At 44.7% G+C, this 27,943-nt stretch overlaps 1 protein-coding gene across 1 annotated transcript; it reads left to right on the top strand.

Annotated features, from left to right (window-relative positions):
• Positions 1-27,482, top strand: LOC310953767 (protein jagged-1b-like). Its single transcript, XM_083922958.1, has 26 exons — positions 1-331; positions 606-911; positions 7,613-7,664; positions 10,068-10,325; positions 10,834-10,894; positions 13,105-13,235; positions 13,329-13,448; positions 15,188-15,301; positions 15,394-15,507; positions 15,600-15,713; positions 16,118-16,164; positions 16,645-16,818; positions 17,255-17,405; positions 18,286-18,450; positions 18,609-18,722; positions 18,868-18,981; positions 19,169-19,282; positions 19,760-19,876; positions 20,618-20,645; positions 21,057-21,142; positions 21,743-21,856; positions 21,934-22,043; positions 23,176-23,415; positions 24,042-24,173; positions 24,429-24,570; positions 25,600-27,482. The coding sequence occupies exons 1-26, from the start codon at positions 275-277 to the stop codon at positions 26,073-26,075; spliced, it is 3,651 nt and encodes a 1,216-aa protein (XP_083779084.1). The 5' UTR covers positions 1-274; the 3' UTR covers positions 26,076-27,482.
• Positions 27,483-27,943: the final 461 nt, after the last annotated feature.

Below are 27,943 nucleotides of genomic sequence, written 5' to 3'. Positions count from 1 at the left end.
GTCAGCAGTGGGCTCGGCTGCCGCATGGCCACTGTGTAAATTTTCTTCAACAACAAGGGGAAACTGTCGGATAACGGAGAAGAGCAGACACTCAAAGAGGTTGAGGGACATACTAGGAAGTGTTTTTTTTCTCCTATGACTCGGGACCCGGTGCTCCGCCAATTAAAGTGTTGTTTCCCACTCGTGCATGTTTAAACCAGAGGAGAGCTCTGGTGCCGTGTGTCGGCCAGACGACAAGTAACAAACGAGTGGCAACAGCAGTCCGGACGGAGGCATGATTTTGAGACGGGGCTCAGTCGTTGCTGCCTTTTTACTCTGCTTTCTGGCGAAGGTATGTGGATTCAACGGCGGTGAAAAGGGTCACTCAGTTCGGCTGTGGGGATGCACTTTGTTTGCACGCGTCGCCCTTTATGTGCACTGCTATATGCTAACATTATATGTAACCATGCGTCATGCGAAATAGTGTTAAGTTAGCATGTTACAAGTGCGAATACTGTGTTTTAACCAACGGCCGAATAGCCCGTTAATTATTACAACTTTCTTTATATAATGAGGTCAAAGTTGTTGGGTTTTTTTCATTGCCTTCACTCTTCTGTCCTCAACAGGTGTCAGAGGGATCGGGACAATTCGAGTTGCAAATCTTATCGATGCACAATGTTAACGGAGAGTTGCTCAACGGCATGTGTTGTGATGGCACGCGGAACACGGCGGATAGAAAGTGCACGCGGAACGAGTGCGATACGTTTTTCAAAGTTTGCCTGAAGGAATACCAGTCGAGAGTTTCTGCTGCAGGGCCCTGCAGCTTCGGAATGGGAGCTACGCCTGTCCTCGGAGGGAATACCTTTTCTTTCAAGAGCTCTGTCAGGAATGACAAATCCAGGATAGTTTTGCCCTTCAGTTTCGCCTGGCCGGTGAGTGGCAGACTTCTTTTTTTTTTAAACTGTTTTCCCCGCTTCTTCTCTCCTTTCTTCTGCCTGGGGAGAAGATGTTTGTTTGCAGTGCAGTTAAGTGCAATTACTGTCCGTCACTCATTCTCACTCTTTAGAAAAGGGGCTCTTTTGGTAGTTGGCTCTCTGTGAATTATCCTGTTGAGAAAGTCCCCCCCCCCTCCTCATTATCTGCGCCAATTAACCAGGTGCAGGTATTTTTCTCCATTAGTCCTGTGTATTCTCCATAAACAGTGTTAGGATGTAAAATCACTTTATTGACCGTCATAAAACCTCCTTGTTCAGAATGCGGTTGTAAATCTCAAAAGGTAACTTGCGCTTAAAGAACGTCCATCAATAAGAATAAAAATCAGGAGAGAGTTTTCCCCTCTTCCCTAAATGAGTTGTAAACTACTTTTTACAATGCAAGAAATGGTCCTTGTAAATGTTTTTCCCCTTGTCTCGATTCAACAAATAAAAAAAAAAAATAGAGAGAAAAAGGTGGGTGAGCTGCATTTTCCCAGATTTCCTCCTCATATGCCTCACTGGCAGCTGCTCATGTTGCACAGTTCAGTAACTCCAGAGTGAAAAAAACCCTCACTTTCTGGTTTCCTCAAGTGTCAGCTCTTCTTCATAGAGTCAATAAATGGGCCCGACAGGCCTGTGCTGTGGGAGAGTTGTAGCTCTGTGAGAGGGATGATTTGCCATGCTGGAGCGTATTTCGATGGTGTGAAAAAAGTAGAGCTGTGCACAGACTGACTGGCCCCACAGCTTGGCCCGCAAACTCTCCCACTGTGCCTGATGGGTGAAAGGCACAGTCCGCTGGTATGTATGTGTGTGTCCAATTACATCAAGGCTATTTTTACTTCAATCTTGATGGAAGTTCTTGTTGTAATTTCAACCGGTGATGGCCTGAAAATGGCCCAAATTAGTGAAACAACTGGATGGTCCTGTGTGATTTTCTTTTGAAGTTGTACATTTGTATTTGTGTTACCTGTGGGGCTGAACAGATCACTTAGACTGGTGTTTTCCCTGTGATCTGAGGGCCAGTAAAACAATGTTCTTAGCAGGGTAGCATGCAATTTGATATTCTGTATTTTTTACTGGCACTGGCGCCTCACACCTTATTTTAAAAGACAAAGGTTTCTGTTTATGTTCACGCCATGGTAGCACTAACTTGGCATGAAAGCCCAGAGCATGATTAGTTTCATCTTACTGGTTGAAAATCCTTTCTACTTGAGCAGCCTTTCTACCTGGTGCCATTTCAAGTTTGAGGACTCTGCTGGCTTTACTCATTTATTTTCTGACACATTGATGAAATGTAAATGGATGACACGCTCTAGACCTAATGGAGGATGTTTCTTGTCATTAAGGGCTGGACATCCATGGAACACCAAAACTAGGGAGTTATATTGGCAGTTTGTAGATAATGATATTCCATCACTGTATCAATTAAAAAATGTCACATTTAGATAAATTCATACAACACTATTGTAGATGACAGGAGTTTGGAGTTTTGGGAAGGAACAGAGTTGCTTGTTAGATTCTCTCATCCTTCACTTCCAGTGCTTTACTTCAGTGCACATTAACAATCGTCAGGTTAGGTATGATATCACTCTTTGTCCTTTTCATCAGTTGATTGGCTGTTGTGGACAGATGGCAGTGTGGTGCAATTGGGTTGTTGGGTACTCTTGAGTTCATGAAGCCCCCCCCCCCTTCATCCTCTCTTGTGAGCTGCATGAAGTTGGCCCCTTGTCCAGGCCAAAGGCTTTGTTTAAGTCACGCTTGGTTGGATCACAGGCATTTCATCGCTTTAACCTTGCCACCCACAGTAACTGCTGCATTTAATGAGGCTACACACATGTGCTTAGATCAGGTAGGGCGAGAGCCAGGAGGGATCCATCTGAGTGCCGTCGGCAGAACATCTTTAACATTAGCACATCATCATCGATGTATGGACTGCCAATGTCTGCTTCGTGCTTTTATTCCACAGAGAAGTGAGGGCCCTCACAGTGAGTGTATCAAGCAGGGACAATGGTGTGCCCTCACTGACTACAGTGAGGATTACAGAGCATAATAGAGGCAGTGCAGCTGTAATGCCAGTGCAGGGCAAGCAACAGGAAGCAGTTGTAGTAGACTCAGCAGTGATGAAGTTCGCTCTGTGACCACCTCAGCATATTTGCCCATGTTGCACCTATACAAGGACAGGGAAGACCTTTTCTTCACTGGATTGGGCCCATTGAGATTTCATAAGCACGTCTGCTCACTTCCCAATAGTTTTTTTGTGACTAATCTATTTTCCCCCATCTCAAGCCCTAGTTGATCTGGCGACCCTAATTCTGCTCAAATCTGATTTAATTCTGCCCACATTTATTGGCATAATTTCCCTCCATCTAACGACGCTGGTGTGTTCTCTCTCAGACATGTAGGCATCGCTGGGCTTGATCTGTTGACAGGTTAGAGCAGTCTGAGAGCTAGGATCAGGTGAGTCGCAGAATAATAGTCAGCTCAGCCTTGAAGGGAGGCTGTGGGGGTAATGACATGTTTGTTTTATATAGTCTGCTCTGATGTGGCAGTTGCGTGCAAATTACTCAAGTGAAAGCGGGAAAGAAACATGTTCTTTCTTTTTTTTTCCTACCTCACCCTGTCTTCGACTTTAGCAAGGACCTTTTCAGTGTTGTGTCAGTGTGACGTTGCATAATGGCTTCTGAAGCTTTGCTGCTTATCAGAGTCGTTCCAAGCCGTACGTGTGACATGCATAGCATTTAGCCGAGGATCACCTGTGCCCTGTTTTTTGTTTTCTCAATAGTTGGTGACCCTCGCAAAAGATAGCGGACTGGCAACTTAAATGCTTGATATGACTTTCATTCCTGGTCCTGGGATCATTTTTTTGACCTTGTTTGCATTGTGAGACATTCAATATCTGTTTTCCATGTTGTTTTAGTTGGCAGACAGTGAGATTCTTTCGTCTGGGTGAGGTTCTGTTGTGTCCCCGGGCTGACGTACCTCTGCAGGTTATTTAATGAGCTGTTGATTTGTACAGTGTTTCTCCAGCTCACTTTGCGCTGAAAATCTTTTGCCAAACAATGCATTCTTTCCTACCCTCCCAGTCCACCAGTGCAGCCAGTGGCTTAGAAAGTGATTATGAGAGTTGTCTTTTCATGACTGAGCCTGGGTTTTATGGCAAACAGGGGTGTGTTACCTAGCAGTAGATCTCAGCTTGATACTATTGAAGTGATTGACTCAGGGGAAACTGATACAGAAGGTCAACATCCCTTTGACTGGACTGTTTACATTTCCTGTGTGCTGAGTGTAGGCCTGGACTAGTCTAATCTACCGTTGTGCCTTGCCTTTATTTAGACCTTTGGCTTTTGCCTGTTATTCCGTGAGACATGCCTCTTTTTTATTTTGTTAGAATACCTTGTTATAGTACATCAGATAGCTCCATTTTCAGTTGAAGGCAGGGTGAGGTGTGTGTGTGTTGTGAAATTTCCCTTACTGAGAGGATTCAGTAGTGTTCTTTGGCAAGTCATTGTGATTCAATCTGGAATGATCTTTATCGCTTATGTTGTCTGTTGGACAGTGTCTGCTTGGCCAGGAAAGATAAGAAGACATATGGCCACACTTATTGCACTTGTGTGTGTGTGTGTGTGTGTGTGTGTGTGTGTGTTTGCGCTCACTCTGTAGTTCAAAGAGAAGTTGTGAGTCAGCTGGGAGCCTGGGAAAAGTGAACCTGGCAGTGGCAGACGGTTCCAAGCTGATAACCACCAGAGACTTATGGAGTGTTAGTGAATGAAGAGTCGGGCAGTATCGCACTTTCTGGAAGCACTTATTTGATCCTAGAACTAAGCATCCCAATAATGGTGTGGCTACGGATCTCCAGCTGGAGTTTACTTGACGTGAATAGCAACTTTCAGAAATAGATGAACGGTAAACATTGCAATCTAAGGCCACTGTATTTAACATTTTGGATTACGTTTTTATGGTGTGTCTGGGCCTTAATCACGTTTGTCGTACTACTTCAAGTTCAGTCTGTGGCAGTGATGCTGCTGCAATAGCTTCCATGTTGAGACAAGTCCAAATCGTGCAAGATAGGGTGTGTTTTCATGTTGTTGTAGACTTGCCATTAAATGAATCAGCCACTAACCCATTAAACTTTATGCCTCTTGACAATAGTCCACCAAAAAATGATTTTTTTTTTTTTAATCCCCCTTTAAATCCTTGACATGGCATGCGGGTGAACCAGGCATGTTGATTTTTCCACTTGGCAGACATCCAGTATTGTTCCTAATGTACCTGCCTGTAAACTGATAATGTGCTGTTAAAAAATGCTCAGATTGTTTGAGAGGTCACTGAAGGGAAGACAACTCTAGAAGAATACAATTTCTAGTCTTTTTTTTATGGCTTCTCCTACTTCTCATTTTAGTCCCATCCATGTGAATTCAATGTCGCAATGATGACTAACATTACAATTTTGAGAGCCTGATAATATACTCAGTTTGCATGCGTTCACCGATGTTGCATTTGAGTTCCCGTTTCTAGGATGAGCTCACCATGCTCACTGTGCTGTGTCATATACGTGGGATTTGTTTTGGGTGGCTCCCTCAGATGGATGACCCAACCCAAAAATGTTTCAAAGGTCTACATGAAGGTGGGAGTGAAGATACTGGAATGATGCATTCAGGTGAAGTCGTACAGGCTGGGGATATGATTCCCTTAATGGGAAATGAAAGCTAAAGGTCTTTTGCAGTAGTGTGCTGAATATATGACTTACAGTTCAATCTATTGCGATACAGTAAGCTATTTTTAAATTAATTCATTAATTTTAGGAAAACTGTCAGAATAAAGAACACATCACTATATGCATATGCCGTTTAGTTGGAGTGGAAGAGTCAAATGGTTGAATATGCATTACAGCACTGTTATGAATTGGTCGGGGTCTAAACAATAAATGCCAGTTTTTCCCTCGCCAAATAGTTTGCCTAACTGTATGATATCATATGATACCAATATCTTCACTCTAGCTTTAAAACAGTGCCCACTACAAAACACATCGCCGGCAGTCCCGCAGGTCTCAAAGGGTTAATTAAAAATGCATAGTGTTTTTAGTGAATCAATACAGTATCACAGAACTTAATATTGCGATATTCAAGTATATCGATATGTTCTTACACCTCCAGTTGGGACATAGTAGTAGGCGAGTAGGTATCGCATTGCTACTGACTCACTCACTCACTCAAATTCTGTGGCAAATGATTGCAGCTAATTGAGTCAGTATTTACTGTAAATAAAGCCTGCGTCGATGATGAGACCTGCATTTCAAATAATAGCTGCCCTGATTGCAGTGAAACGCTGGCACAGGATGAGAAAAATGCCTTCCAATGGTAAAGCCATGACAAACGGTCCAGGAGTGAGTCTAAGCTCCTTTTTTTTTCTCTGAAAAGTGAACAGGGGGTTTCCTTGTAGCAATGTTTGTTTACCATGAAGTCATTGCAGAAAAGAGGGCCATAGTAGCAACGCAAAATTTCTGAAATGCCTCCACGCAGCGTTGCTAGGGGCAAGCATGTGTGTGAATATAACGAGTAGGTGTTTTCTAGTGGATGCTCGAGCACTGTAAGTGGATTACACTTTCTCACATACTTTCTCTCTGACTGTCATGTGCGCTTGCAGAAGAATTGTTCTCTCCTTCATGACTGTGGCACAGAGCACCGCGAGTGTGTAAGTCGATATTGGTGTGAGCGCTCTCGACCCTGAATCAGACAAAGCGTTTTTTGGGGAGTGCTGAAATCAAGACCTGCCCTCCAGAGTGTAGCAGTCATTCAGTCTCTCTGTCTCTGCCTTTCTTCCTCACCCTCTGTCAAATACACTTTTTTTTTTTTAAACTTTGCCTTTTAAAGAAGTGTCCTTAAGCACTCGTTTGATTATTAACATCATTCATAGCACACGGCACTAGAGTTCTCCAAGTTGGCATCAAATTGAAAATCCCATATACATTGCAAAACAGAACTGTGCGCTTTCTCAGAACGTTGGAAACCATCCACTGACTTCTCTCACCACATTTTATAAATATGTGGAAAACACAGACCGTGGCTGAGATGAAGACTTTTTTTTGGCATCACATGATGAAGTATTTTTTTCTATGTGCCATTTGTTTTATTTTGACTTATTCTGGTCATTAGTCCAGTGCAGCGCTGTTACATCTGGCTGGTTTCTGGTACATCAGACACCCTCCTGCTGGGTGGACCTCTGCACCACCACAAGCTTATCTCTCTTAATCAGATCAACAGGACCATTGTTATAAGTTAACAGTTATTAGCTTCTGTCCTTAGGCCCAGTTGTAAGCTAACTCAATGAGAGGGAGATGAAACTTCATTGGCAAGGCTGGTGAAGTTGTGTGAAACCATAAAATTGTGGATTTTGAGTTTATTTGAAGTACTTTTAGTACTGAAGATGATGAATAAGATGTATTCATCCCTTTGTTTATATACAATCAAACTAGACTGTATAATGACTACCTGATGGTGACTATGATTTATGTTATATCAATGTATTAAAAATGCACAACATGATATTGGTTAAAGGATAAATATATGGTAATGTTTATAGTTTACTTTCATGGCACAGGGTTTGCTTGGTGATCCTGCTCTTGGCTAACACTGCTTGTATTTCTGTCTTGTCTTCCTCAGAGGTCCTACACTTTGATAGTGGAAGCCTTGGACTCCAACAATGAAACCAGTGGTGAGTATTCGTCCTTGTCTGGCATCTCCATCTTGCTTCCCCTCCTCTCCCCCCTGCACCCCCAACGTCTAGGAGGAGTTGTGTTGAAGGTCAGAGAAGGAAGTTTATTCTTCCTGAACCCCCTGCCCTCTTCCACATGGTCCACTGGGTCTGTGTGTGTCTGTGTTAAGACAGTGTGTTGACAGGTGCCTGGGAGAGCAGGACAGGGAAGCGAGGGGCAAGAAGAAGAAGATGATGTGGGGAAGGGGTAGGGGGGGGGGGGGTTGCAGACAGAGAAGGAAGTGTGGCGAAGGAGGGGACAGGAGGAGTACAGAGGGAGCCACGCTACCCCTTATGAAAATGTTTTCATTTGGCCGATGACTGATGGCAGGTGCTGCCAGCCAGGGTCGGGGTCACAGTTTCTCACTGTCGGTGAGGCGTGAAACACAGAGTTCATCCGGCTGCCCAGCCGCGCTGCTGCGACTAGCCTGCAGCGTCAGTGCGGTAGGGGCCAAAAGCCTCTGAGCTCGCCCGTCCCTTAGGTCAAAGTTACAGTACCTCTGGCACAGGTGGGCTGTTGACTAAGCTCAAAGCTGAAGACTTTTTAGTTTACTACACAAAGACTGTGGTTGTTCAGATTGTTGTGTTAGCACGCCAAATCTAAATTCTGGTTGCTCAGTTGGTTTCTGCCTTTAACTTTGCTTCCTGTTTGTCGGCGGTCATATCGGAAACAGTGTGGCGATTCCAGCGGAGGGGAGGGCCTTATTCCACACTTGTTTATGCAGGTCCGTTTCGAGGTCAACAAGGTTTCGGTCTTTTCTGCTGTATTTGCCGCTCCCCAGAGAGCTATTAGGGCATTGGTGTGAAAAGCCCCCTGAATGTACACAGTCAATGCTGGTTAAGCCCCTCTGAGCTCCACCAGGCTAGCTCCCAGCTCTAATGGCTTCATATGTTGTGACTATCCTAACTGATGTCTAAATGCACACTCATTCCTAATCACAACCAAAAGCTTGATTTTAGTTTTATACTTTGGTACATGTTCTTTCTTTTATTCATTTTAATTCCTACTCCAGAGCACTTATCCACAAGCGTACATCCAGTGTTTGAGAAAAGTAGTCCCCACCCCTTTTTTTTTTAAGGCTTAGCGATGTAGATTTTCTCAATATAAAATGAATTTGATGCTAGAGCATGACCCCTCCAAGCTTTATAAAGCTCCTCTGATTTATGCGTAGCGCCAAGCCAGGCAGCAGGTAGCAAGGATGTGCTACTCCTGACACTGCAGGTCAGCAGTCGGTAGAGAAATGCCACACAGCTGAGCTCTGGATTCCAGACCACTGTGAAATGTTACTGGGCACTGTGATTTCAGTAACCCCCCCGCCATACACAGCACAGTAAATAAATGACAGCAGGCCATTGCATTGCATCATACTACACAGAGAAGCGATTCACCCAGCGGTCAGCCACCTCTGCTCATGTGAGCACAGTAAATAACAGCTTTGACATATTTTTTCATTCTCTCCCAGGTGGAAGATTTAGATATCAAGTAGAGAGTGCTACGTAATGCGAGTGCATGATTGGAGTTAATGCCCAGGGCTTATATGTATGTGTACCGTTTAGTGTCTGGAGCATACTTGTCAAGTTTGAATGCGTTTGCTCTGTGTTTAGGCTCATTACAGCCCCCAGGTTGGTCCTTGCCCTTTTGACAGAGTTTTGACCCCTTCATGTTTGGCATAAAAATAAGTCTGTTTCTGGTCTCTCCTTTGGTCACAACATAGGGCGGCCGTTTGCTCCCGATAAATAGATAGATAGATAGATAGATAGATAGATAGATAGATACTGAAAGAGTTGACTCAATATCTTTTTTGACTGCTGTTCAAGAATGCATGAGAGAGAGAGATAGGAAAAACAGGGCTGATGGAAGGCCTCCCAGCACAGACGGTGGCATCAGTGTCCTCACGCTGTAATTTATGGCGGCTGCGGTTCTGTCCTCGCCTGAGCAGATGCAGAGGGCCATATCTGAGAGCAGTAATATCCTCAAGCTGTAAACCTGAGAATCAGAAACCAATGAGGGAGAGTTTGAGAGGGAGCGTGAGAAAAAAAAGCAGTTAAGGGTGCTCATTACAGGCAGCCTTTTCCTTTTTTCTGCATTTCCTCCTTGTACTTTTCTTCCTCTCTAGTTGCTTTAATTACATATAATCTGCTATCTGAGAGATCTCCTACAATTTGTGTCTGAATTTTTGGGGCATATTTGGGTTCCCACTGTATGATCACGGCGAGCGTTGCATCTCCTAAATGTGTAATGGAGGATTTAATGCATTCCACTGTTCTTTCCCTGACTCAAACATTTGATGAACACTAACATAGTTGAGAAAAAATAAAAAAGACATTTCATTATGCTGATCGTGTCAAAATTGATGTTCTTAGGGGCCGATTGGAAGTTGATAGAGAAAGCCTCTCATTCAGGCATGATCAACCCCAGTCCCCATTGGCAGAAGCTGACTCATAACGGCCCTGTGGCCCAGTTTGAGTACCAAATCCGGGTCAGCTGTGACGAGCACTACTACGGCTTCGGCTGCAACAAGTTTTGTCGACCCAGGGATGAGTTCTTCGGGCATTATACATGCGACTACAATGGAAACAAGACCTGCCTGGAAGGCTGGTCCGGACCTGACTGCAACACAGGTGAGCCCCGCTGGAATGGCAGCATGTAGTGATGGGTGACATCACTTCAAAATGAAAACACTGATCAAGACAGCTGCTTAAGACAGTCTGATTGGTATTTATGACCATGAATGAGCCTTCTAAAACAAGCAGCCAGACTGTAATCTGTGATTCATGCTGATACACTGTCTGCTCTGTGTTTTGTATTGAATGGAAGGCTTTGTTTCTGAACTCATTCCTTTTCTATTCAAATAAAACTTTTCATTACCAATGTGACCAGGAATAAACATAAACTTGTATCCCCAGGAAATTAGCCTGGGCAGTAATTCATTTCTTAATAAATATTTTATTGTGTTACATGGCAGGGCAAGCTTGGCTGTTTGTCAACAGCAGTTTTTGTTCTCACAGGCTGACTTGTCATAGAGGGTAGTGATTATATCATTTACTGCTATAATTAAAACATGCTAAATAGAGCTTTTTGAATCTAGTTACCGGTCAGTGATTCTTCTTCTTTTTCTTCCTCCTCTAGCTATATGTAGACAAGGCTGCAGCACTGAACATGGATCATGTAAGGAGCCAGGTGGATGCAAGTAAGTGACCGAGGCAGCTCTGTATGATTTATTAGTCTGTTATGATTGATTTAACTGCAATTTTACAATGTAAAGTGTCAAACATGGTTTGTTCAAGTGTCTTAACTTATTATGGAGCCTGGTGCCAGAAGCCTGTGGTGTTGATCATTCCGATATGTTGGGATTGTGTCCAAGCACCAGTTGTGTCATGGCATGGATCTTTAGCTGTATGTGCTTGCTTTTCTGGCCAAGAGACTATCAGTACCAGGGCTTTAGCAGAGATGCTGGCTGAGCTGCCTGTAAATCTCACATGGAGCCTTTGACCAGAGCTGCCAGTCTGAGAAAAGGGAGAGGCTCAACTGCCAAGACTCCATGTTGGAAATGTAGCCTATGTGTTTCCCTCTAATGAGGCTAAATGTTATCAGTCAAATCATGTGTAACATTCGGATGAGCCTCAAAGTGTATTGTTTGTGTAGCTAATGGCTTCCTAATGCTGTTTATGCATCACAGCCAGAGGAAAAGCCAGGCGCAGATGGATATCAGAGCTGGGGCATTGTGTGCAGTAACAGTTATATCTCATCCTCATCCTGGAGGAGGCCCCTACACTGCCCCGCATTTGTTGCTTTCTTAGTTGTCAGATTTGGCCACAAATCAAGCACAAGGACGATCAGGTTTGTTCATTTTCTGCTGCAGCTTTGTTGTTTTTCCCAAGCTTTTGACATCATCAGGTTTCTTGTAAGTGCTTGTGTGGCCACTGGCAGAACAAGAGGTTGAATAGCATTAGTTTCTGCACAGGTGTGGTTATATTTTAAGCTCTGGGTTTAACCCTGTTTATATGCTCTCTGCCAACAAACTCTCCAAGCAAGCTCCACTACTGTTGTAGTTGCTGAGTATTTTCCCATCATTGGGCTGTTGCAGAGTGTTAAACAACAGCAGTACATAGCAACATTGGCTGCAGGCTAGGGCAGCCTCCTTGTCACCAACTTTATGTCAGCGGTGCCACAGCTAATGACGCACCATGGGATTTTATTTTAGCCCAGAGTTTTTAATGATACCCACAGTATTTCATTGTTGCTAATAGAGTAATAACAGTGCACCTGTGGACCGAGATTGCAGCAGTAGAAAAAATGGTTTGAAAAGCAATAACCCCACAGCCCCAACACACAGGTTCTGAAAAGAGGTCTGTTTTCATGTTGAGGGTTAAAATCTTTATGTAAGTCAGCAGTGCTGCACAACACAATGTCACATTCCCCAGTAATTTGGCTGTGTAATAACTTTAAATGATTTGGGATCCTGCTGGGGACTCCTGCTCCGCTTCTCATGGAGAGGATTAGCACACTTTTTAAGAATAGCCTCCTTAATCACAGACAGCGGTTTACTTAACCACCACGTTTATTTTTACAGTCCGTCCGTTTCTCGGGGCTAATCAGCAAGCCGCTCCCCCCAGAGGGACACTGTTTCCTGTCACTAGGCTCCACAGCAGCAACCGTATCGCCACCTTTTTTTAAGAGCAGACTTATCAGTGAAGCTGGATTGCCTTCTTAAGTATGGAGCCCAGAAAGAAAAGAGCAGCATTATTAGTGTAATTATGGACCTGGACATTTCAGTGGTCAGCAAGTTGTGTTCCCCTCCTCAGCCTTGGGGCACAAGACTTACTCCTGACTCATGGGAACCAGGATGAGGAGCAGTGTAACAGCTGAACTCCCTTCTATTGCCAAGCCACAGGCAGAGTGTTGTTAAAGGGAGCGTCTGGCCGCATGCTAATGTTAGCTGTGCTACAGGTCCCTTTGGAACTGTAATTTAGTGCTTTGTTTTTTTCTGGTTTGGTAAAATGCTAAATACTCCTCTGTTTCCCTGTCTCCTAGTATTGTTTGAAAGCTGTTGCATAAACACCCCTGCTACTTAAGATTCATTTGTGGTCTTTTAAGATGCGGCTCAGTGTTGAGGGCAAGAATACTGGCTCTTTGTTTGTTTTATTTGTGCAGCTCCATCCTGCATATGCTAAGGTAATTAAGTTCAGATTATTGCTGTGCTGCTAGTGAAGGAATTTGGAATAAATAGATTAAGGTATTAGTATTTTCAGATAACACAGGGATTATCTGACCTTGCTGTGATTATTGTGAATTTTCCTGCATGTGTAGATGGTGCGTGTGTGTGTGTGTATTCTGGCTGATTGTTATTTTATGTCCCATTTCTGAGGCTGACAGCATGGCTCTCTGTGTGTCTTGCAGGTGTCTGTATGGCTGGCAGGGCCAGTACTGTGACAAGTGCATCCCCCATCCTGGCTGTGTACATGGCACCTGTGTAGAACCCTGGCAGTGCCTGTGCGACACCAACTGGGGCGGCCACCTTTGCGATAAAGGTTAATTCCCATCTCTAATTTCACTTGCAGTTGTTGGAGCAGCCTGTGTTTTGTCAAAACAAACTAAAGCTATGTGAAATGTTCCTTTTCCAGATCTGAACTACTGTGGCACTCACCAGCCATGCCTGAATGGAGGGACATGTATCAACACAGGGCCCGACAAGTACCAGTGTACCTGTGCAGAGGGCTACTCTGGTGCCAACTGTGAGAGAGGTGAGTTTCCGTGATCTCCTGCAAGATAACTTTTTTTCTGTCTTTGTTATTGCTAGCAAGCATTAAAGGTCACTCCTCCTCATTTTACAGTTTACTGGTCATGAGTACAGTTGGCTTGTGAAAACAGTTCAATCTGTAGCCCTGTGGAGCTTTCTAAAGCCTGAGAAGACTGAGATTATTTTTACCAGTATGAACTGGTTGTGTGGTATTTGGAAGATGTGGGCATTAACCAGGTGTGGATGATCTATTGAGCAACAATATCAAGCGGCATTGTGGGAAATGTCAGAATCAGTCTTTGTGGATGTTGACTCATAAGACTGACTAATAGTTAGAATATCTTGTCCTCTGCTGCTTCAATTTCGACCATTCTTTGTTTCACTTGTCACCACTTGACTGCCCCTTTAAGGCTTCTTAGATTTTCAGTGACTGAAGGACATTTTTTACAAAACAAAATAGAGGCTCCAAGATTCCCAGAATGAAACCTTTTTATTAATAAAATGAATATACACATAGAAACTAAAATCATCAATACAAAATTGAATTTCATGGGGCCTCAAACTACTGCTTTCAGTTATAATAAGTGGCTAGGTTCTCAGTTTTCTGAGCTTACAGACAGAAGGTCAGAGGTGCCTTGAGTTTGTAATCGGAGGGAATCAGCAATAATCTTGTTTCCACTCCAGCGCGAGTGGCCCCAAGTCAGGTAATCCATCAGTTTGATCTTCAGGGGCCGGTCATCCCTCCGCTCCTCAGCCACTCGAGACAGATGGGTGTGGTGCTAAGGTCCAGCTGCTGCAAACACTTACCATGGAGATGATGGTTTTTTCCTCATTAAATCTGAGCCTCGCAGGGTGCTGACAGCTTAACTGCAGAGATGTCAGGAAACCGTGCCCTTCGTAACAGGAGGCCCTCAGACCAGGGGGATACGTCAGGCTATTGTAACACAGAGGCCCCAGGGTGCAGTACTACATCCTCTCACCTTCCTACTCCCCATGGCATACCAAGGGCTGTCCACTGATCACCTCCAACCACCTAGTTATTCCCAGAGTGAATCATTCATTCTTGATTCATTTGGGACCCACTCATCCTTAACTTGTCCATAAAGGACAAACTCCTAGTCAGAACCCCTCTCCCGCTTGCCCTCCCGCCAGTCTCCCATCTTGTGCTGCTTCTCAGAAGAAGAATGGCGGGGAGTCAGAGGGAAGTCACGGTGCGTTGGTCAGGTCAACTTAGCATGAAAGATGATTTCCTGGTGGTGTGGTCTGCCAGGTGGGTAATGAGAGGGGGGGGGGGGGGGGTATTTTGAGTGGGGTTTTGGGGCAGGGGAGGAGGAGAGGAGTAGGTGATGGGTGAGGCAAGTTGACCTCTGGGTGTATTCTAGTGACAGGTCCCGCACTCCTCAACCTGGATCCTGTCACTAGAATACACCCAGAGGTCAACTTGCCTCCAGGATGGCGAGTCGGATGCAGAATTGCAGCATTTTTGCATCTGATTTGTTTTTCTTGTGAATAATGGGGCAAATGTAGACCATGTGATTTCGAAGTAAAATATTCTCCTGGCAGCTACAATAGCAGAAAACATCAATCTAACTATCAGATTACCCAAATGGGGTAAAATCACAAAAAGATGAATAAAAAGTGACAAGTCTCATAAATTGACAAGAGTGGATTTTTCCTTTTTTAAAGTGACTCACATGGGTGTGTGTGTGTGATCTGTTTCTTCTACATTATTTTTCTTTCTAGCGGAACATGCTTGTCTATCCAATCCATGCTCTAATGGAGGTAGCTGTTCAGAAACCAGTCAAGGCTACGAGTGTCAGTGTGCGCCAGGCTGGAGCGGCCCCTCCTGCACCATCAGTAAGATATGGCTCTACCTGCACCCATTAAATGCCTGTACCCTCATGGAAAAAAATCATGCTGAATAACCTGAATCGCCTTCTTCCGCTTAGATGTTGACGAATGCTCTCCAAACCCCTGCAATCACAGAGGAACCTGCCAGGATCTGGTCAACGGTTTCAAGTGTCACTGTCCTTCACAGTGGACAGGGAAGACATGTCTGATCGGTGAGCCACACAGCCTCCTGTCCTCTTTCCACCATGTCATGCCTGTCAACTGCACATGCAAATGCCACTAACCCTCTTCTCTCCCTCTCTAGATGCCAACGAATGTGATAGCAAGCCTTGTGTCAATGCCAACTCATGCCGCAATCTGATTGGTGGATACTTCTGCGAGTGTGTCCCTGGTTGGACGGGGCAGAACTGCGACATCAGTGAGTTGAAGGCTGTCAGCTGCACCTGTCCAGCTCCTGCCTCCTTTATTTGTTTATGTCCATTCTCTACATGCTGAATTAGAGCTGTAATATGAAGGTGTAAAGCAAACAGTTGGACATGTGCAAACTTTTCAGCAGTGTAAATTAATCTGCCATGTCATTATTAGCCCTGTGTGTGGCCACGGCTGTAGTGACGATCCCAGGACTAGTTTCACTTGGCAGCAGGCAGGATTGCTCAATACCGTGTTGCACTGATTCTGCAGCCACATTATCCAACCCTCTCTCGCTCTGACAATGTTTTTAAAGGCCCCTAGCATGGGAAACATAAAACACAGGCGCGTTTTCAAAGACAGACTATTCAGACAAGCTGTTCAGAATTAATCCTCATATGTTTTCCCGTGCAGATATAAACGACTGCAAGGACCAGTGCCAGAATGGAGGGACTTGCAAGGTACGTGTTGGGTCAAAAAACGGCTAGTTTTCTGTTATCGAGGCTTTGTTCGCCAGCCTGTTTGTTTTATTGTCTGTTTGTCAAAAGCCCTAGACATTTACAGTGGTTATATAAATAGCTGCTGTAAACTGTTCTCTCCTAACCGACAGTGGAATTGTTATGGAATTCCTCTCTGAAATCAAATCTGAGGGGAGTGGGTTCAGAGGGGTTTCTGAGGGAGGGACACACAAGTTCCTTGACCACTCTAGATTGAATTACCATAAACATTATTGTGTTGGGCCCGTGCCAGGAAAATGTGTTGAAATAATTGTGGAGCTGTGATAATGTCCCTTCAAAGTTGGCATGCCCCCCTCCCTCTCAGCCTTGCTCTTTGTTCTGTTCCCAGGTTTGACAGTTATTGTTTGGACCCCACCCTGTCAAAGCAGTTGATCAAAGTTGTAGCTGCATGAGGTTAAGCCGTGGTGTGTCTCTCTCTCTCAGGACTTGGTGAACGGCTATCGTTGCATGTGCCCCCCTGGCTTTGCCGGCGAACACTGTGAGAGGGACATCGATGAGTGCGCGAGCGCGCCGTGCCTTAATGGCGGCCGCTGTCAGGATGAAGTGAACGGCTTCCAGTGCCTGTGTCTGGCTGGCTTTTCAGGAAATCTCTGCCAGGTGAGACACAACTCCCACCACGATCATGAACCCTCATGCCCCCCCCCCCCCCCCCCCAAGCTATCATTTGGCATCTTAAACACTCCTGCCCCCCGTTCTGCCAGCATTGCTGTATCTTTGGGTTCGTTGTTAATTTTTCCTGCCCCACCCTCTTAAATGGCCGTTGTTCCACAGTCCTCCTTTTTAAAAGGGAGTGCTTTGTTGAAGCTGCTCCTGGCTACAGCGGGATACATTCCTCAGTGCTGAAGCCCAGACTCAGAGGACGGCTCCTATGTCTCTGCCTTGTTTTTCCCCCTTCCTCCAAGTGCTGTGCGTGTGTTGTTTCCTGGCACAGCCTGTAGGGAGGATGCTGTGGGTTTTTTGCTCTGTTCAGTGTAGCAGAAACCATGTCAGCTATCAGGTTCACCACTCTCTATTCAATACCTTTCTGCCCTAGCTGGATATCGATTACTGCTCCCCCAACCCATGTCAGAATGGAGCGCCCTGCTTCAACCTGGCCACAGACTACTACTGCGCTTGCCCGGAGGACTATGAGGGCAAAAACTGCTCTCACCTCAAAGACCACTGTCGCACCACCACATGTAAAGGTATGTTTCCTGTCTGCAATAACCACAAGCTTTTCACTCTTTGTTTTTTTCCAGAACATTTCTGTAAGGTGATCTGCATATTGTGCTGTAGTAAAATGCTGAATAAGGTCAGGTCTTCACCCTTTACCTGAACACTTTGCCCACCTTTTTCCCATAAGGGCAAGACCTATATTTTAGTTTCATACGCTGAAGTTTCTAGTTACAAGGTGAGCAGTTGTTGTTTTTTTTTTTAGTGTATCTCCCTTGATAATTGCCCCCCCCCTCCATCTCCTCAGCAAAGCTTTTCCAATGGTTCTCCCCTCCTGAGTTCCCTGAAAATCTGGCAAAAGTCTGATAGCACTGTGTGTGTTCTTAGTAATGACTTGGTGGGCTACCTCTTCTTTTCCCCCTCAACGACTGCACATTTTTCTGTGTGTAATTAAGTGAGTGGACCAACCACTGAGTCAGATACCAGACGGTGAGATTCTCTCTGCTCTTGGCAAGAATGAAGTGATTACAGGAGAGAAAACTCAACCCCACTCTCCTAACCTGATCAGACAAGGGGAAAGAAAGGGATTTCAGTGCAGAGTGAAAACGATCACTTTGAATTGCTTATGAAAGCACAATAGCTTATTTCGGTTTCTCCCAGCATTCATTTTTTTTCACATTATGACACTGTTGGTGTTTTTCTCAGCCAATGGGGATTTTTAACCCAACCTGTTATCATCTGCAGATCCTTCCTAATTTCTTCCCCTCTCTTGCTCACTCTTTTTTAAATATGGACGGTTGCTGTGATCTCACCTAATTATCACAAACCGCATTTTATTATTGGGTTTGTTTTGTTCGTCCATTGTTTCACTGTCTAACCGTCTAACCATCTAACCGTCTCTTCGCTCCCCAGTGATTGACAGCTGCACAGTTGCCGTGGCATCCAACAGCACACCGGGAGGTGAGCGTTACATTTCGTCAAATGTGTGTGGACCTCACGGCCGCTGCAGGAGCCAGGCTGGGGGTCAGTTCAGCTGTGAGTGCCAGGAGGGCTTCAGAGGCACCTACTGCCACGAGAGTAAGACCAGACTGCACTCACTCATTCATTCACTCACTCACTAAGAATAACAGAATACAAGTGTTTGTGATACTGTATATCAGATTGGCCTCTGCAAAAACACAAATCTGAAAAAAAATCTTACATTTTTCTTGTCTTTCACCTTAAAAAACATCTAGACATCAACGACTGTGAGAGTAACCCATGCCGCAATGGAGGCACCTGCATCGACAAAGTCAGCGTGTACCAGTGTATCTGCGGCGACGGTTGGGAGGGCGACCACTGCGAGATCAGTGAGTAGGACTGCTTGCCCATGACCTTAAATCACACCCACACCTTCCCTCTCTGGACGTTCTACCCTTGTTGGAACAAAAAAAGTATGGCGACGTGTTTGATATGCCGCCCATAAATCATACTCCCATCCGATGTTTCCACCAGACATAGATGACTGCAGCACCAACCCCTGTCATAATGGAGGGACGTGTCGAGACCTGGTGACTGATTTCTTTTGCGAATGCAAGAATGGCTGGAAGGGAAAGACGTGCCACTCCCGTAAGAGTCCTTTTTTCTGTTTTTTTTTCTCCACACCCCGTGTAGTCTGTCTGTGCAGGCTCATGGTATGTGCTTATGGCTGTATATAATTACCCAATCTTCTATATGGGGTATGTTTGTGTGTGTAGTTTTCTTGAAAAATCATGTGAATGCACAGCTTAAGCAAGATTTTAAATGCTCCCTCTAGGCGAAAGTCAGTGCGATGAAGCCACATGTAACAACGGAGGCACCTGCCACGATGAGGGCGACACTTTTCAGTGCAAGTGTTCCCCAGGGTGGGAGGGTACGACGTGTAACATAGGTGAGTCACGCAGTCACAGTGGTTTGAGCCAATGTTCCATACTTACACATGCAAGCAAACACACACACACACACACAGAAGATTACTTTGTGGGAGAGCTCCGTCTTGTCTCAGATATTAATCAGATCTGTCAGATCCACTCGGTCCACAAACAGTTTTTATCCCTTCACTCTGTCAACGCTCCCTCTCCTCCCATCTTCCTGCTCGCCCATTTCTCCCTCTCCCGTGAGTGCTGACAGATATCCGCTTAAAATCCCTGATTGCACTGACAATACACTTCAAAGTCATGGAATGCAGATTCCCTCAGAGAAAAAGGGAAACCCGACAGAAAAAAAAAATCCAAACCAACAGCGGCCTCCTGTGATTGCTTTTTAAGGTTTATAACCACTGATTTGACTGATAATCCTCTTTTTAAGTTGTAGGAAAATCTCACTGACGAAACTACAATTCTCCTTTTTTCTTTTCTTTTTCTCTCAGCCAAAAACTCAAGTTGTCTTCCAAACCCGTGTGAGAATGGAGGTACCTGCGTGGTGACCGGGGAGTCGTTTACCTGCGTCTGCAAGGAAGGCTGGGAGGGTCCCACGTGCACCCAGAGTAAGTGCTTGTTAAACTGTGGCTAGGATAAGGATAAGGGTGGACAGCTATTCCTATTAAAATATGATAAACCTCCTGCTACCTAGTGTGGAGGTGAAGTCCTGCATTTGATTATAACCCGACTCTCCCGTCCGCTCTTGATCTTTACTTTAAAAAAAAAAGGAGATCTTTCCTCTCTCGCTGGCTGCTGCCGGCCATGAGAGGACAAAGAGGAGGAGGGAGAATGGGGCTCAGGAAAGTGAAGACAGATGTTTATCCCCCCCTCCTTCTCCTTGTCCAACACACCCGTCTCTCCCCTCTCGTCGTTGCATTCCTGTCCAAACAGTGACATGTCGGCTTGTTCTACAGCCCTCCTCCATTTCCCTGGGATCCCTGCCCTTGTATGCATATACTCTAAAACATGAATTCCCCAACTTTTGTAAGGGGAGGGAGAAACAGCCAGGGTGTGGAGTTGTTGTCGATGGTGGGGTTGGCGGCGGCGGCGGTAGGGGGAAGCTGGAACTTTTTTTGGGAGAGAGTCGACTTGATTGTTTGCTCTGTGTTGTCAATAAGGCAGAGTAATCGGGCGGCGCGGAGTCCAGGCCCGACCGGCCTAACACGCCTTTGCACACGCAAGCTCAGACGTGCTCTCTGCTGTCATGTGCACTAAACACTCATACATGAGAGAGAAAACAAACAGCACACTCACCACTTTTTGTCTCTCTCTCCCTCCCTCTCTGTTTTTTTTCTTCTCTCTCTTAGATACCAACGACTGCAGTCCCCACCCATGGTAAGTGGAAGCCAAACATTTCCTGTAGATTTAGACACATGTAAACAGGGCGCTCCTCCTGTATCGTAGTTTCTCACCTGCAGGCTTTCTCTCTCACCGTCTCAATGATGAGAACTAGGCATACACCCTTCCCTGTCATTCCTGGGATGCAACAAGCTCACTCTCTCTTTTGTCAACTCCCAGGCATGACTATTATTTAACCACATACCAGCGGAGAACACATGCACACTTGTCAAATAAAAAAAAAAAGGTCTGATCTCCTTAATTGCCTATGAGAAATCATTATAGTCGACTGGTGAGAAAATTCCAGCCTGAAATGGGTTGATATGTGTGGATAGATGTCAGCCTATAAAACATGCCCGAGGCTGTCGTGATATACAAATGTCTCACTCCCCTCTTTTTTTTCTGCAGCTACAACAGCGGAACCTGCGTCGACGGGGATAACTGGTACCGCTGCGAGTGTGCCCCAGGCTTCGCAGGTCCAGACTGTAGGATCAGTGAGTCTTAACCCTGCCTCCCACTTGTCCCTGATCCCCGTTTGAGCCCTAAGTTAGAGCAGGCCTGGGTCGCAGGACCATCACAGTCGCTCCAAATGGAGGGTCTAGCCGGCCAATTATCTGTGCATTGGGCTGCGGGCCAGGCCGAGCCATTTCAGTGTCACTCCACCGGGCCCTGCTGCTGTCCCCAGGGGAAACCGGCTTAGCAGGCCAACAGCTAATCAGCCATGCTCTCTGACACTGATTACACAGATTGTTTTCCCTCTTAAAGGCTTTCAGATGGCCACATTCTTTCCCATTGCAAACCCTTTGTTCTGCTAAGTCCAGCCTTTAGCTCCTGCATACCTGCTAATGATGCTGCCTTTTAATAAAGCTGCATGGGGCACAAAAAAAAAGTCCAGGACTGATTTAAAGCATGTTTGCTTGTTTTTATTAACTGGTGTGTATGTGTATGTACTGTTCAAATGACACATGACCTCCAGTGAATTTAGCCTAGGAATTAGATTTGTGTGCAGACTGCTTAACCCAATATTTGTGCTGTCTGGCAGTTCCAAAAGGGAGGCATTTTTTCTAACCTGTCACTCTTCTCCTCTGTGATAGATATTAATGAGTGCCAGTCCTCTCCATGTGCCTTTGGCTCCACCTGTGTGGATGAGATCAACGGATATCGCTGCCTATGTCCACCAGACAGGACTGGACTCTACTGTCAAGAAGGTAAGTCACAAGATAATAAAGGACAAAGTCACATAATAAGCATACCATCTCTGACTGTGATTTCGTATTTAACACAGTGACGAGAAAACCTTGCTCCGTTAATGGACACGTTACCCCTGATGGAGTCAGATGGGATGAAGACTGCAACACTTGCCACTGTTCAAATGGGAAAGTCGTGTGCACAAAGGTATGTCTTAACACACTAACCGCCTATTAGAAGTAATTTAAAAGTGAAGTATTTATGATGGCGCTGTACAGCTGTGAAGCACAATATCATTGTTTTTGTAATGGGGAAAGGTTGGGTCTCCAGGTAGGGCCATGTCGGGCAACAACAACACTGTGTCACAGGGTGGAGTTTGCCCGGGAGTGTCAAATTGTATACAGAGCAGATGCAGTTCGTTTTGAAAAGAGACACAATGGCACTGTTGGAAATACTGTAGGTGTCAGGTGCCAGCTCAGAATCTCCCAAAGTCACACCGGGTGAAGACGGGGCGATATACAGTAGAGGCGTGAAGTAGTGCTATCATCATGCTCGTGAAACCACCAGATGAACAATGGCCCCTCACTGATATTGCTCCCTTCAGGAAGAAAATGCATCATGGTGTAAAAATGATCTAGGGCTGTAAGGTACAGGATGACGTGTTCAACAGTTTGATATGGGAACACAATTATATGTGGGTTTTACAGACAGTAGCTCATGTGTTTCATGCAGATTACAGAAGCTTGACATGCAGGGGAGAGAGATTAAACTTTACAGAGCCATTATTATCCTTGACTGGGAAAAATGTTTTAAAAAAAAAATCTGCTTACAGTTTGGTTTAGGGCTGGGTATTGAATCTCTGGTCCTGACTGAAATACTGTATATCCTCAAATGGTGACTGGGGCCTTTTATTTACCTCAACTACAGGTCTTTATTTTACACAGGCTTTTATTTCTATTTCCCCCTGTTTAACAAGTATAATTTATCATATTTTAGAATGAATCCTTGTGATTGAAATATTCATTGTGCTTATTTGGCATGCACATATGACAGCCACTGGGAATTTATTCACCCTTGTTTTTTCCATCAACCTTTTTTTGTTTTGAGTTGAGTTCTGCCATCATTCAGAACACAGCCTTTATTTGACTCCCGGCCTTTATTTGAGGAAATACGGTAACTCAAAAACTATTAAACCCCAAAGTGGTCAACCAGCAGACCTTGCCCCTCCTAGAGCCTCAACACTAGAATTGCTTGAAAAATACAATCAGGCCTAGTCCTGTTTTATACTTTTAAGTGACATTATCTAATATTGTTTTCCCTGCCATGTCTTTCTCTCCAGATGTGGTGTGGCCCTACATCTTGCCACCTGGGTGCCAAAGGTCGAGGTGGGTGTCCTTCAGGCCAGAGCTGCATCCCCATCAGGGAGGGCCACTGCTTTGTGAAGCCCTGCCTCGGCCTTGGAGAGTGCTGGCACTCTAACCCTCCCCCGCGTCCCACCAAATGCCACCCCAGCTCCAGTTACCAGGACAACAGCTGCGCCAACATCACCTTCACCTTCAACAAGGAGACCATGCCTCAAGTGAGTTACCTAGGCACACGGGAGGGAGAGATTGAATTAAAGGGTTTCAGGGTCATTTTTCATGCCACTCCCCCACCACTGCTCTTAAATGAATGGGAGCAGCAAACTGTGAAAGATCAGGTTTTCGGAAGTGCTCAACCATCCCTCCTGTGCAAAAGGATTTCTAGTCTAAGACGCCTGAACAATTCAGTCATGCATTTAAAATGTGTTCCACGAAGAAAAAAAATGTGGGGATATTTCTTTTTTTTTTTTTCTCCTCTTTGTTTGTGCATCCAAGTTTTGATGTTCCTGAGAATCAGGCATTTACAACTTCATGCCAATCCCCTCTAGACCGCACTGCAAGATTAATTTCAGGATCATATGGATTTGTACTAAACAGGACCACTGGCGACTCTGTCACCACATAGGATCATCACTCGCCAGTTGCCTAACAAGCATGACAGCAGATAGTGACAAGCATATGAGGCTGTGGTCTTTAATCTAAATGAGGTGGATCCCAACCAGATAGCATGTTGAACCTACTGCCAAAATGCCGGCCTAGAGGCCTCACTCTTCCTTTTTCCTCTTGATTGCCCTCTATTTTTCCATGCGCGTTGACATTTGCTTCATTTCTTCTTTGCGTTCAGAGCTTGACTGTGGAGGATGTGTGTAAGCAGCTGAGGCGCTTGTACGTAGTGAAGAATTTCTCCTTGGAGCATTCTGTGTCCATAACCTGTGACCCCTCATTCTCAGCCAGCAACGAAATCCACGTCTGCATCGTAAGTATCTCCTCCCACTCCCAGTCTGCCATATGTTTGTCTGCCTCTATTAATGCATACTCGAAAAATCCTCCTTGATTTATAGCCTGCAGCATGCATTCTCAGCAGCATTAAGACATGCTCTAATGGGGTGGATTAAGACTGGTTGTTTTGTGTCAACAGCAGACACCATGCAAACACGATTGATGACATACAAGACAGAACTTAAACCAACAGAATTCAAACCTAACCTTTTTTTTTTTTTGCCACTTCTAGTCTATGGAGGACCATCGTTTGGATCGGAGCCCCATTAAAGAGATCACAGAAAGGATAATCGACCTGGTTAGCAAACGCAATGGGAACAACACCATCATCACCGCCATCGCAGAAGTGCGCGTGCCAAGCCCCACCAAAATTGGTATATACCGCCTCTAATCTCGAGCTGTTTTCTGTGATGTTTCCAGACTTGCACACAGTGGGTGGGAGGATTCTGCTTTTTTGAGTAGATCAGATGAGATAGAGCCAAGCCCTGAATATGAGACCAATGCGGAGCACCCAAAAGAAAAAAAAAAAGTGCATGTGTGAAAAATAATTCCTAATCCTTCAACATAACTTGGGCCGCCCAGGTCTGCCATCTCAGGGAAGTTGTAATGGAGCTTAAAAAGAATCTAGCCAGTATGGAAAGAGCAGAGATGCTTGGCTACGTGGCTTTAGATTGGCTCGTTCTGCGACTGGCTGGACAGGCAGTAATACTCTTGCATGTGTCCGCCATTCATCAACACAGTGACAGCAGACTGCCGCCACGGCCAAATATAAGCAGCCTCCTCCCCTGTCCAGTTCTCAGAGGTCAGGTTGCACTGGCAAAAGCATGCTAATAATTTAGCAAGCTTGACATAGTAATATAATGGTACCTTTCGTGTATTGTTTAACTGGGCTTTAAAGGTTCCCTATTGTAAACAATGAGGTAAATATGATTTTATTTTTATTATGAAGCAGGTAGAGGTGCTATATAAACGGTTCAATGCACAGAGAAATGCACACAGCCTGTATTCAGAAACTGTCTTTTAAACGAGCCGGCAGGACTTCTGTACAATTGTGATGTCGCAACTATACTACTGCTACAGTGCTGTTAGTCATTACCTGGATACAATGATGGTGCAGCGACACTGAGAGCAGATTCTGAAAACCTGGACATGCTGACTAATCGGAGCAGACTGGGCTTTTTCAGGAGGGGTGCTTAAAGAGACAGGCGCTTAAACTGGGCTTTTAAGACAGAAGGTGAATACAGGTATATTCAGACATACAATTAGAATAATGCTATTCATAATGCAGAATCCCAACATAAATTTGGACCGGAAAATGAGAAGAATATGGGACCTTTAATTCTTTTTACTTCTACACTTGTGGCATCACTTTGACCTGTGATCGTCTTCTTTTTTTCTGTCAGATTACCTAGTGCCCCTTCTCAGCTCCATCTTCATCGTCATCTGGGTCCTCGTGCTGGTCTCCATTTTGCTGTGGTGCATGCGCCGCCGGCGGAAACAGAGCAACCACAACGGGACATCTGCCACCGGCTCAGAGGACAACACAACCAACAATGTGCGGGAGCAGCTCAACCAGATTAAGAACCCTATAGAGAAGCACGTGGGCCTCACGGTGGCCATCAAAGACTACGAAAACAAGAACTCCATCATTGCCAAAATAAGGACAAATCATCCCGAGGGGGATGAGGACGACAAGGAGAGGCACTTACAGAAGAGCCGATTTGCCAAACAGCCAGCATACACACTGGTGGAGAGGGACGAGAAGACGCCCATCTCCAATCCCAACTCCACATCCAAACACCCTAATTGGACTAATAAACAGGACAACAGAGACTTGGAGACAGCTAACAGCATAAACAGGATGGACTACATTGTATAGCAGACAGCTGTGTTGCTGTGCAACCAAGACTTATGCCTTCACACCCCGGTGGTGGGTGAAACGGGGGATTTGGCATGTGTAGTTAGCAAACTGTCATGTCAGTCGTGACCCCACAGTATTTCCAGATATTCCCCGTGTTAATTTAAGTTTTGACAAGCTGGCTTACACTGGCAGTGACAGTTGCTTTGGTTGGCTGGAAACACAAGGCACTGGTATACATTTCACTGTAGAGCTAGTTGCAAAAGTGTCCTCCACTGCATTTCATTTCCCTTCTTGTTTTATTTAGTGGACACATGGAAGGGGCTCCTGGTGTAATTGTTGTACAATGACTAAAACTACCCGACGTGTTCGACGCTAGAGCAAATTATTTTCATTGTGTTTGAATTCTTTCTAGTTCTGTTTGGAGAAAGTGCCTTTTCAGCTTTAGACTTCAGCAACTGTCAAATGAGAAAAAAGATCAACTTTATTATTTATTTTTATTTTTGGGGGGGCGGGGGAGGGAGGGAAGGGTTCAATGTCAGCAGTTGCTGCCAATATGAAGAATTTATGTCGATTTAGAACATGTAGATATGTACATTTTTTTTTATTAATCATTGTGTATATTTGATTTATTAACTTAATAATCAAGAGCCTTAAGATATCATTCCTTATTATTTATATGTTCTGTCTAGTTTGAAGGTTTTGATAGCTGTGGAAGCCTACCATTTCTTTCAATGACTTAATTTTTCAACGCATTCTATAAAAGCCAAATTTCAAAGAATTTCAAAGAAGATGGGCACTTTTGGCCTGAAACACTTTTTTGTTTGTTTTTTCACACATTTGACATTTCATTATTTGTTGCCAGGACCTTGATTGAAGGCAAGTGAGGTTAGGACAACAAAAGATCACGGCTGCTGCGAGGGATGGACATGGTGGCAGACATATTGCTTGCCACTAATGGATAAATACTTAAGGGAACAAAAATCCTTCAGCAGCTTCAGTTGAACCCATTGACATATTTCAAATGCTGTCACAATCCACCAACGTGCAAGGCAAGTAACATCAATATGACACGCCAGAATTCCCATCTGCTTTAGTCAGCATAAAATCACAAGCTAGACCGTGAGTACTTGAACAGTAGGGGGGCAATGGGGACGCTGTAGAATCCGATCAAATACACTGCCTTGCTCTGCGAGAGTCTGCTTTGTTTCTGTGCAAATTAGTTTCTTTTTTTTAAATGAGGCTCTTAAAGACAAACATGTTTTATCTCATTTGTTAACCCTTTGAGATCATGGCAACATTTTGTTCTATTTTTGACTTTGTGTTATGAACTTGAGAATTATGTGTTGATCTGGCAATATATTTTTGAAAGTCATATTTATTAAATATTTTGTATGAAACAAGAATTAAAGTTGTCTTTGTTCTGGAGAGCGAGTTCAGAGTCTGTCTGTGATGCATCAAGCCAAACATGTCCGAGCATATGAAAGGTTTCTCATGCAGCTGGCGTGGGAACTGCTGCTGGAGAGACATCATAGTCTTGAGCAAGATCTGTCCAAATGTGTTTACAGCTAATTATGTTGTAGCAAGCCATTCTTGTATTAGGTCAACCCTGTAGACAAAAATACCCTTGCTCCTCATGATTCCTCAGACAATGCTGCCCTTGTTGGTTTTGTTTAAGTAGCAGGCTTAACTAAAACAAGCCGGCCTGAGAAGCCCATGTTGTCGAGATGAACTGATTTTAAAACGTACTCCGCAGAATCTGTTTAAAAGGATTAAAACCAAAGCAAGAGATTATCAACACCTCTTGAGAATGACCTTAAACCATATAAGGACTTAAAAACAGTAGGGTCAGTTTCACTAATCCACATTGTCTTGATAAGAACAGAATT

Source organism: Echiichthys vipera (assembly GCF_963691815.1).
Source record: "Echiichthys vipera genome assembly, chromosome: 11".
NCBI classification, from domain to species: domain Eukaryota; kingdom Metazoa; phylum Chordata; class Actinopteri; order Perciformes; family Trachinidae; genus Echiichthys; species Echiichthys vipera.
Note: the sequence above shows the minus strand (reverse complement) of the source record. Positions and strands in the feature narration are given on the sequence as shown.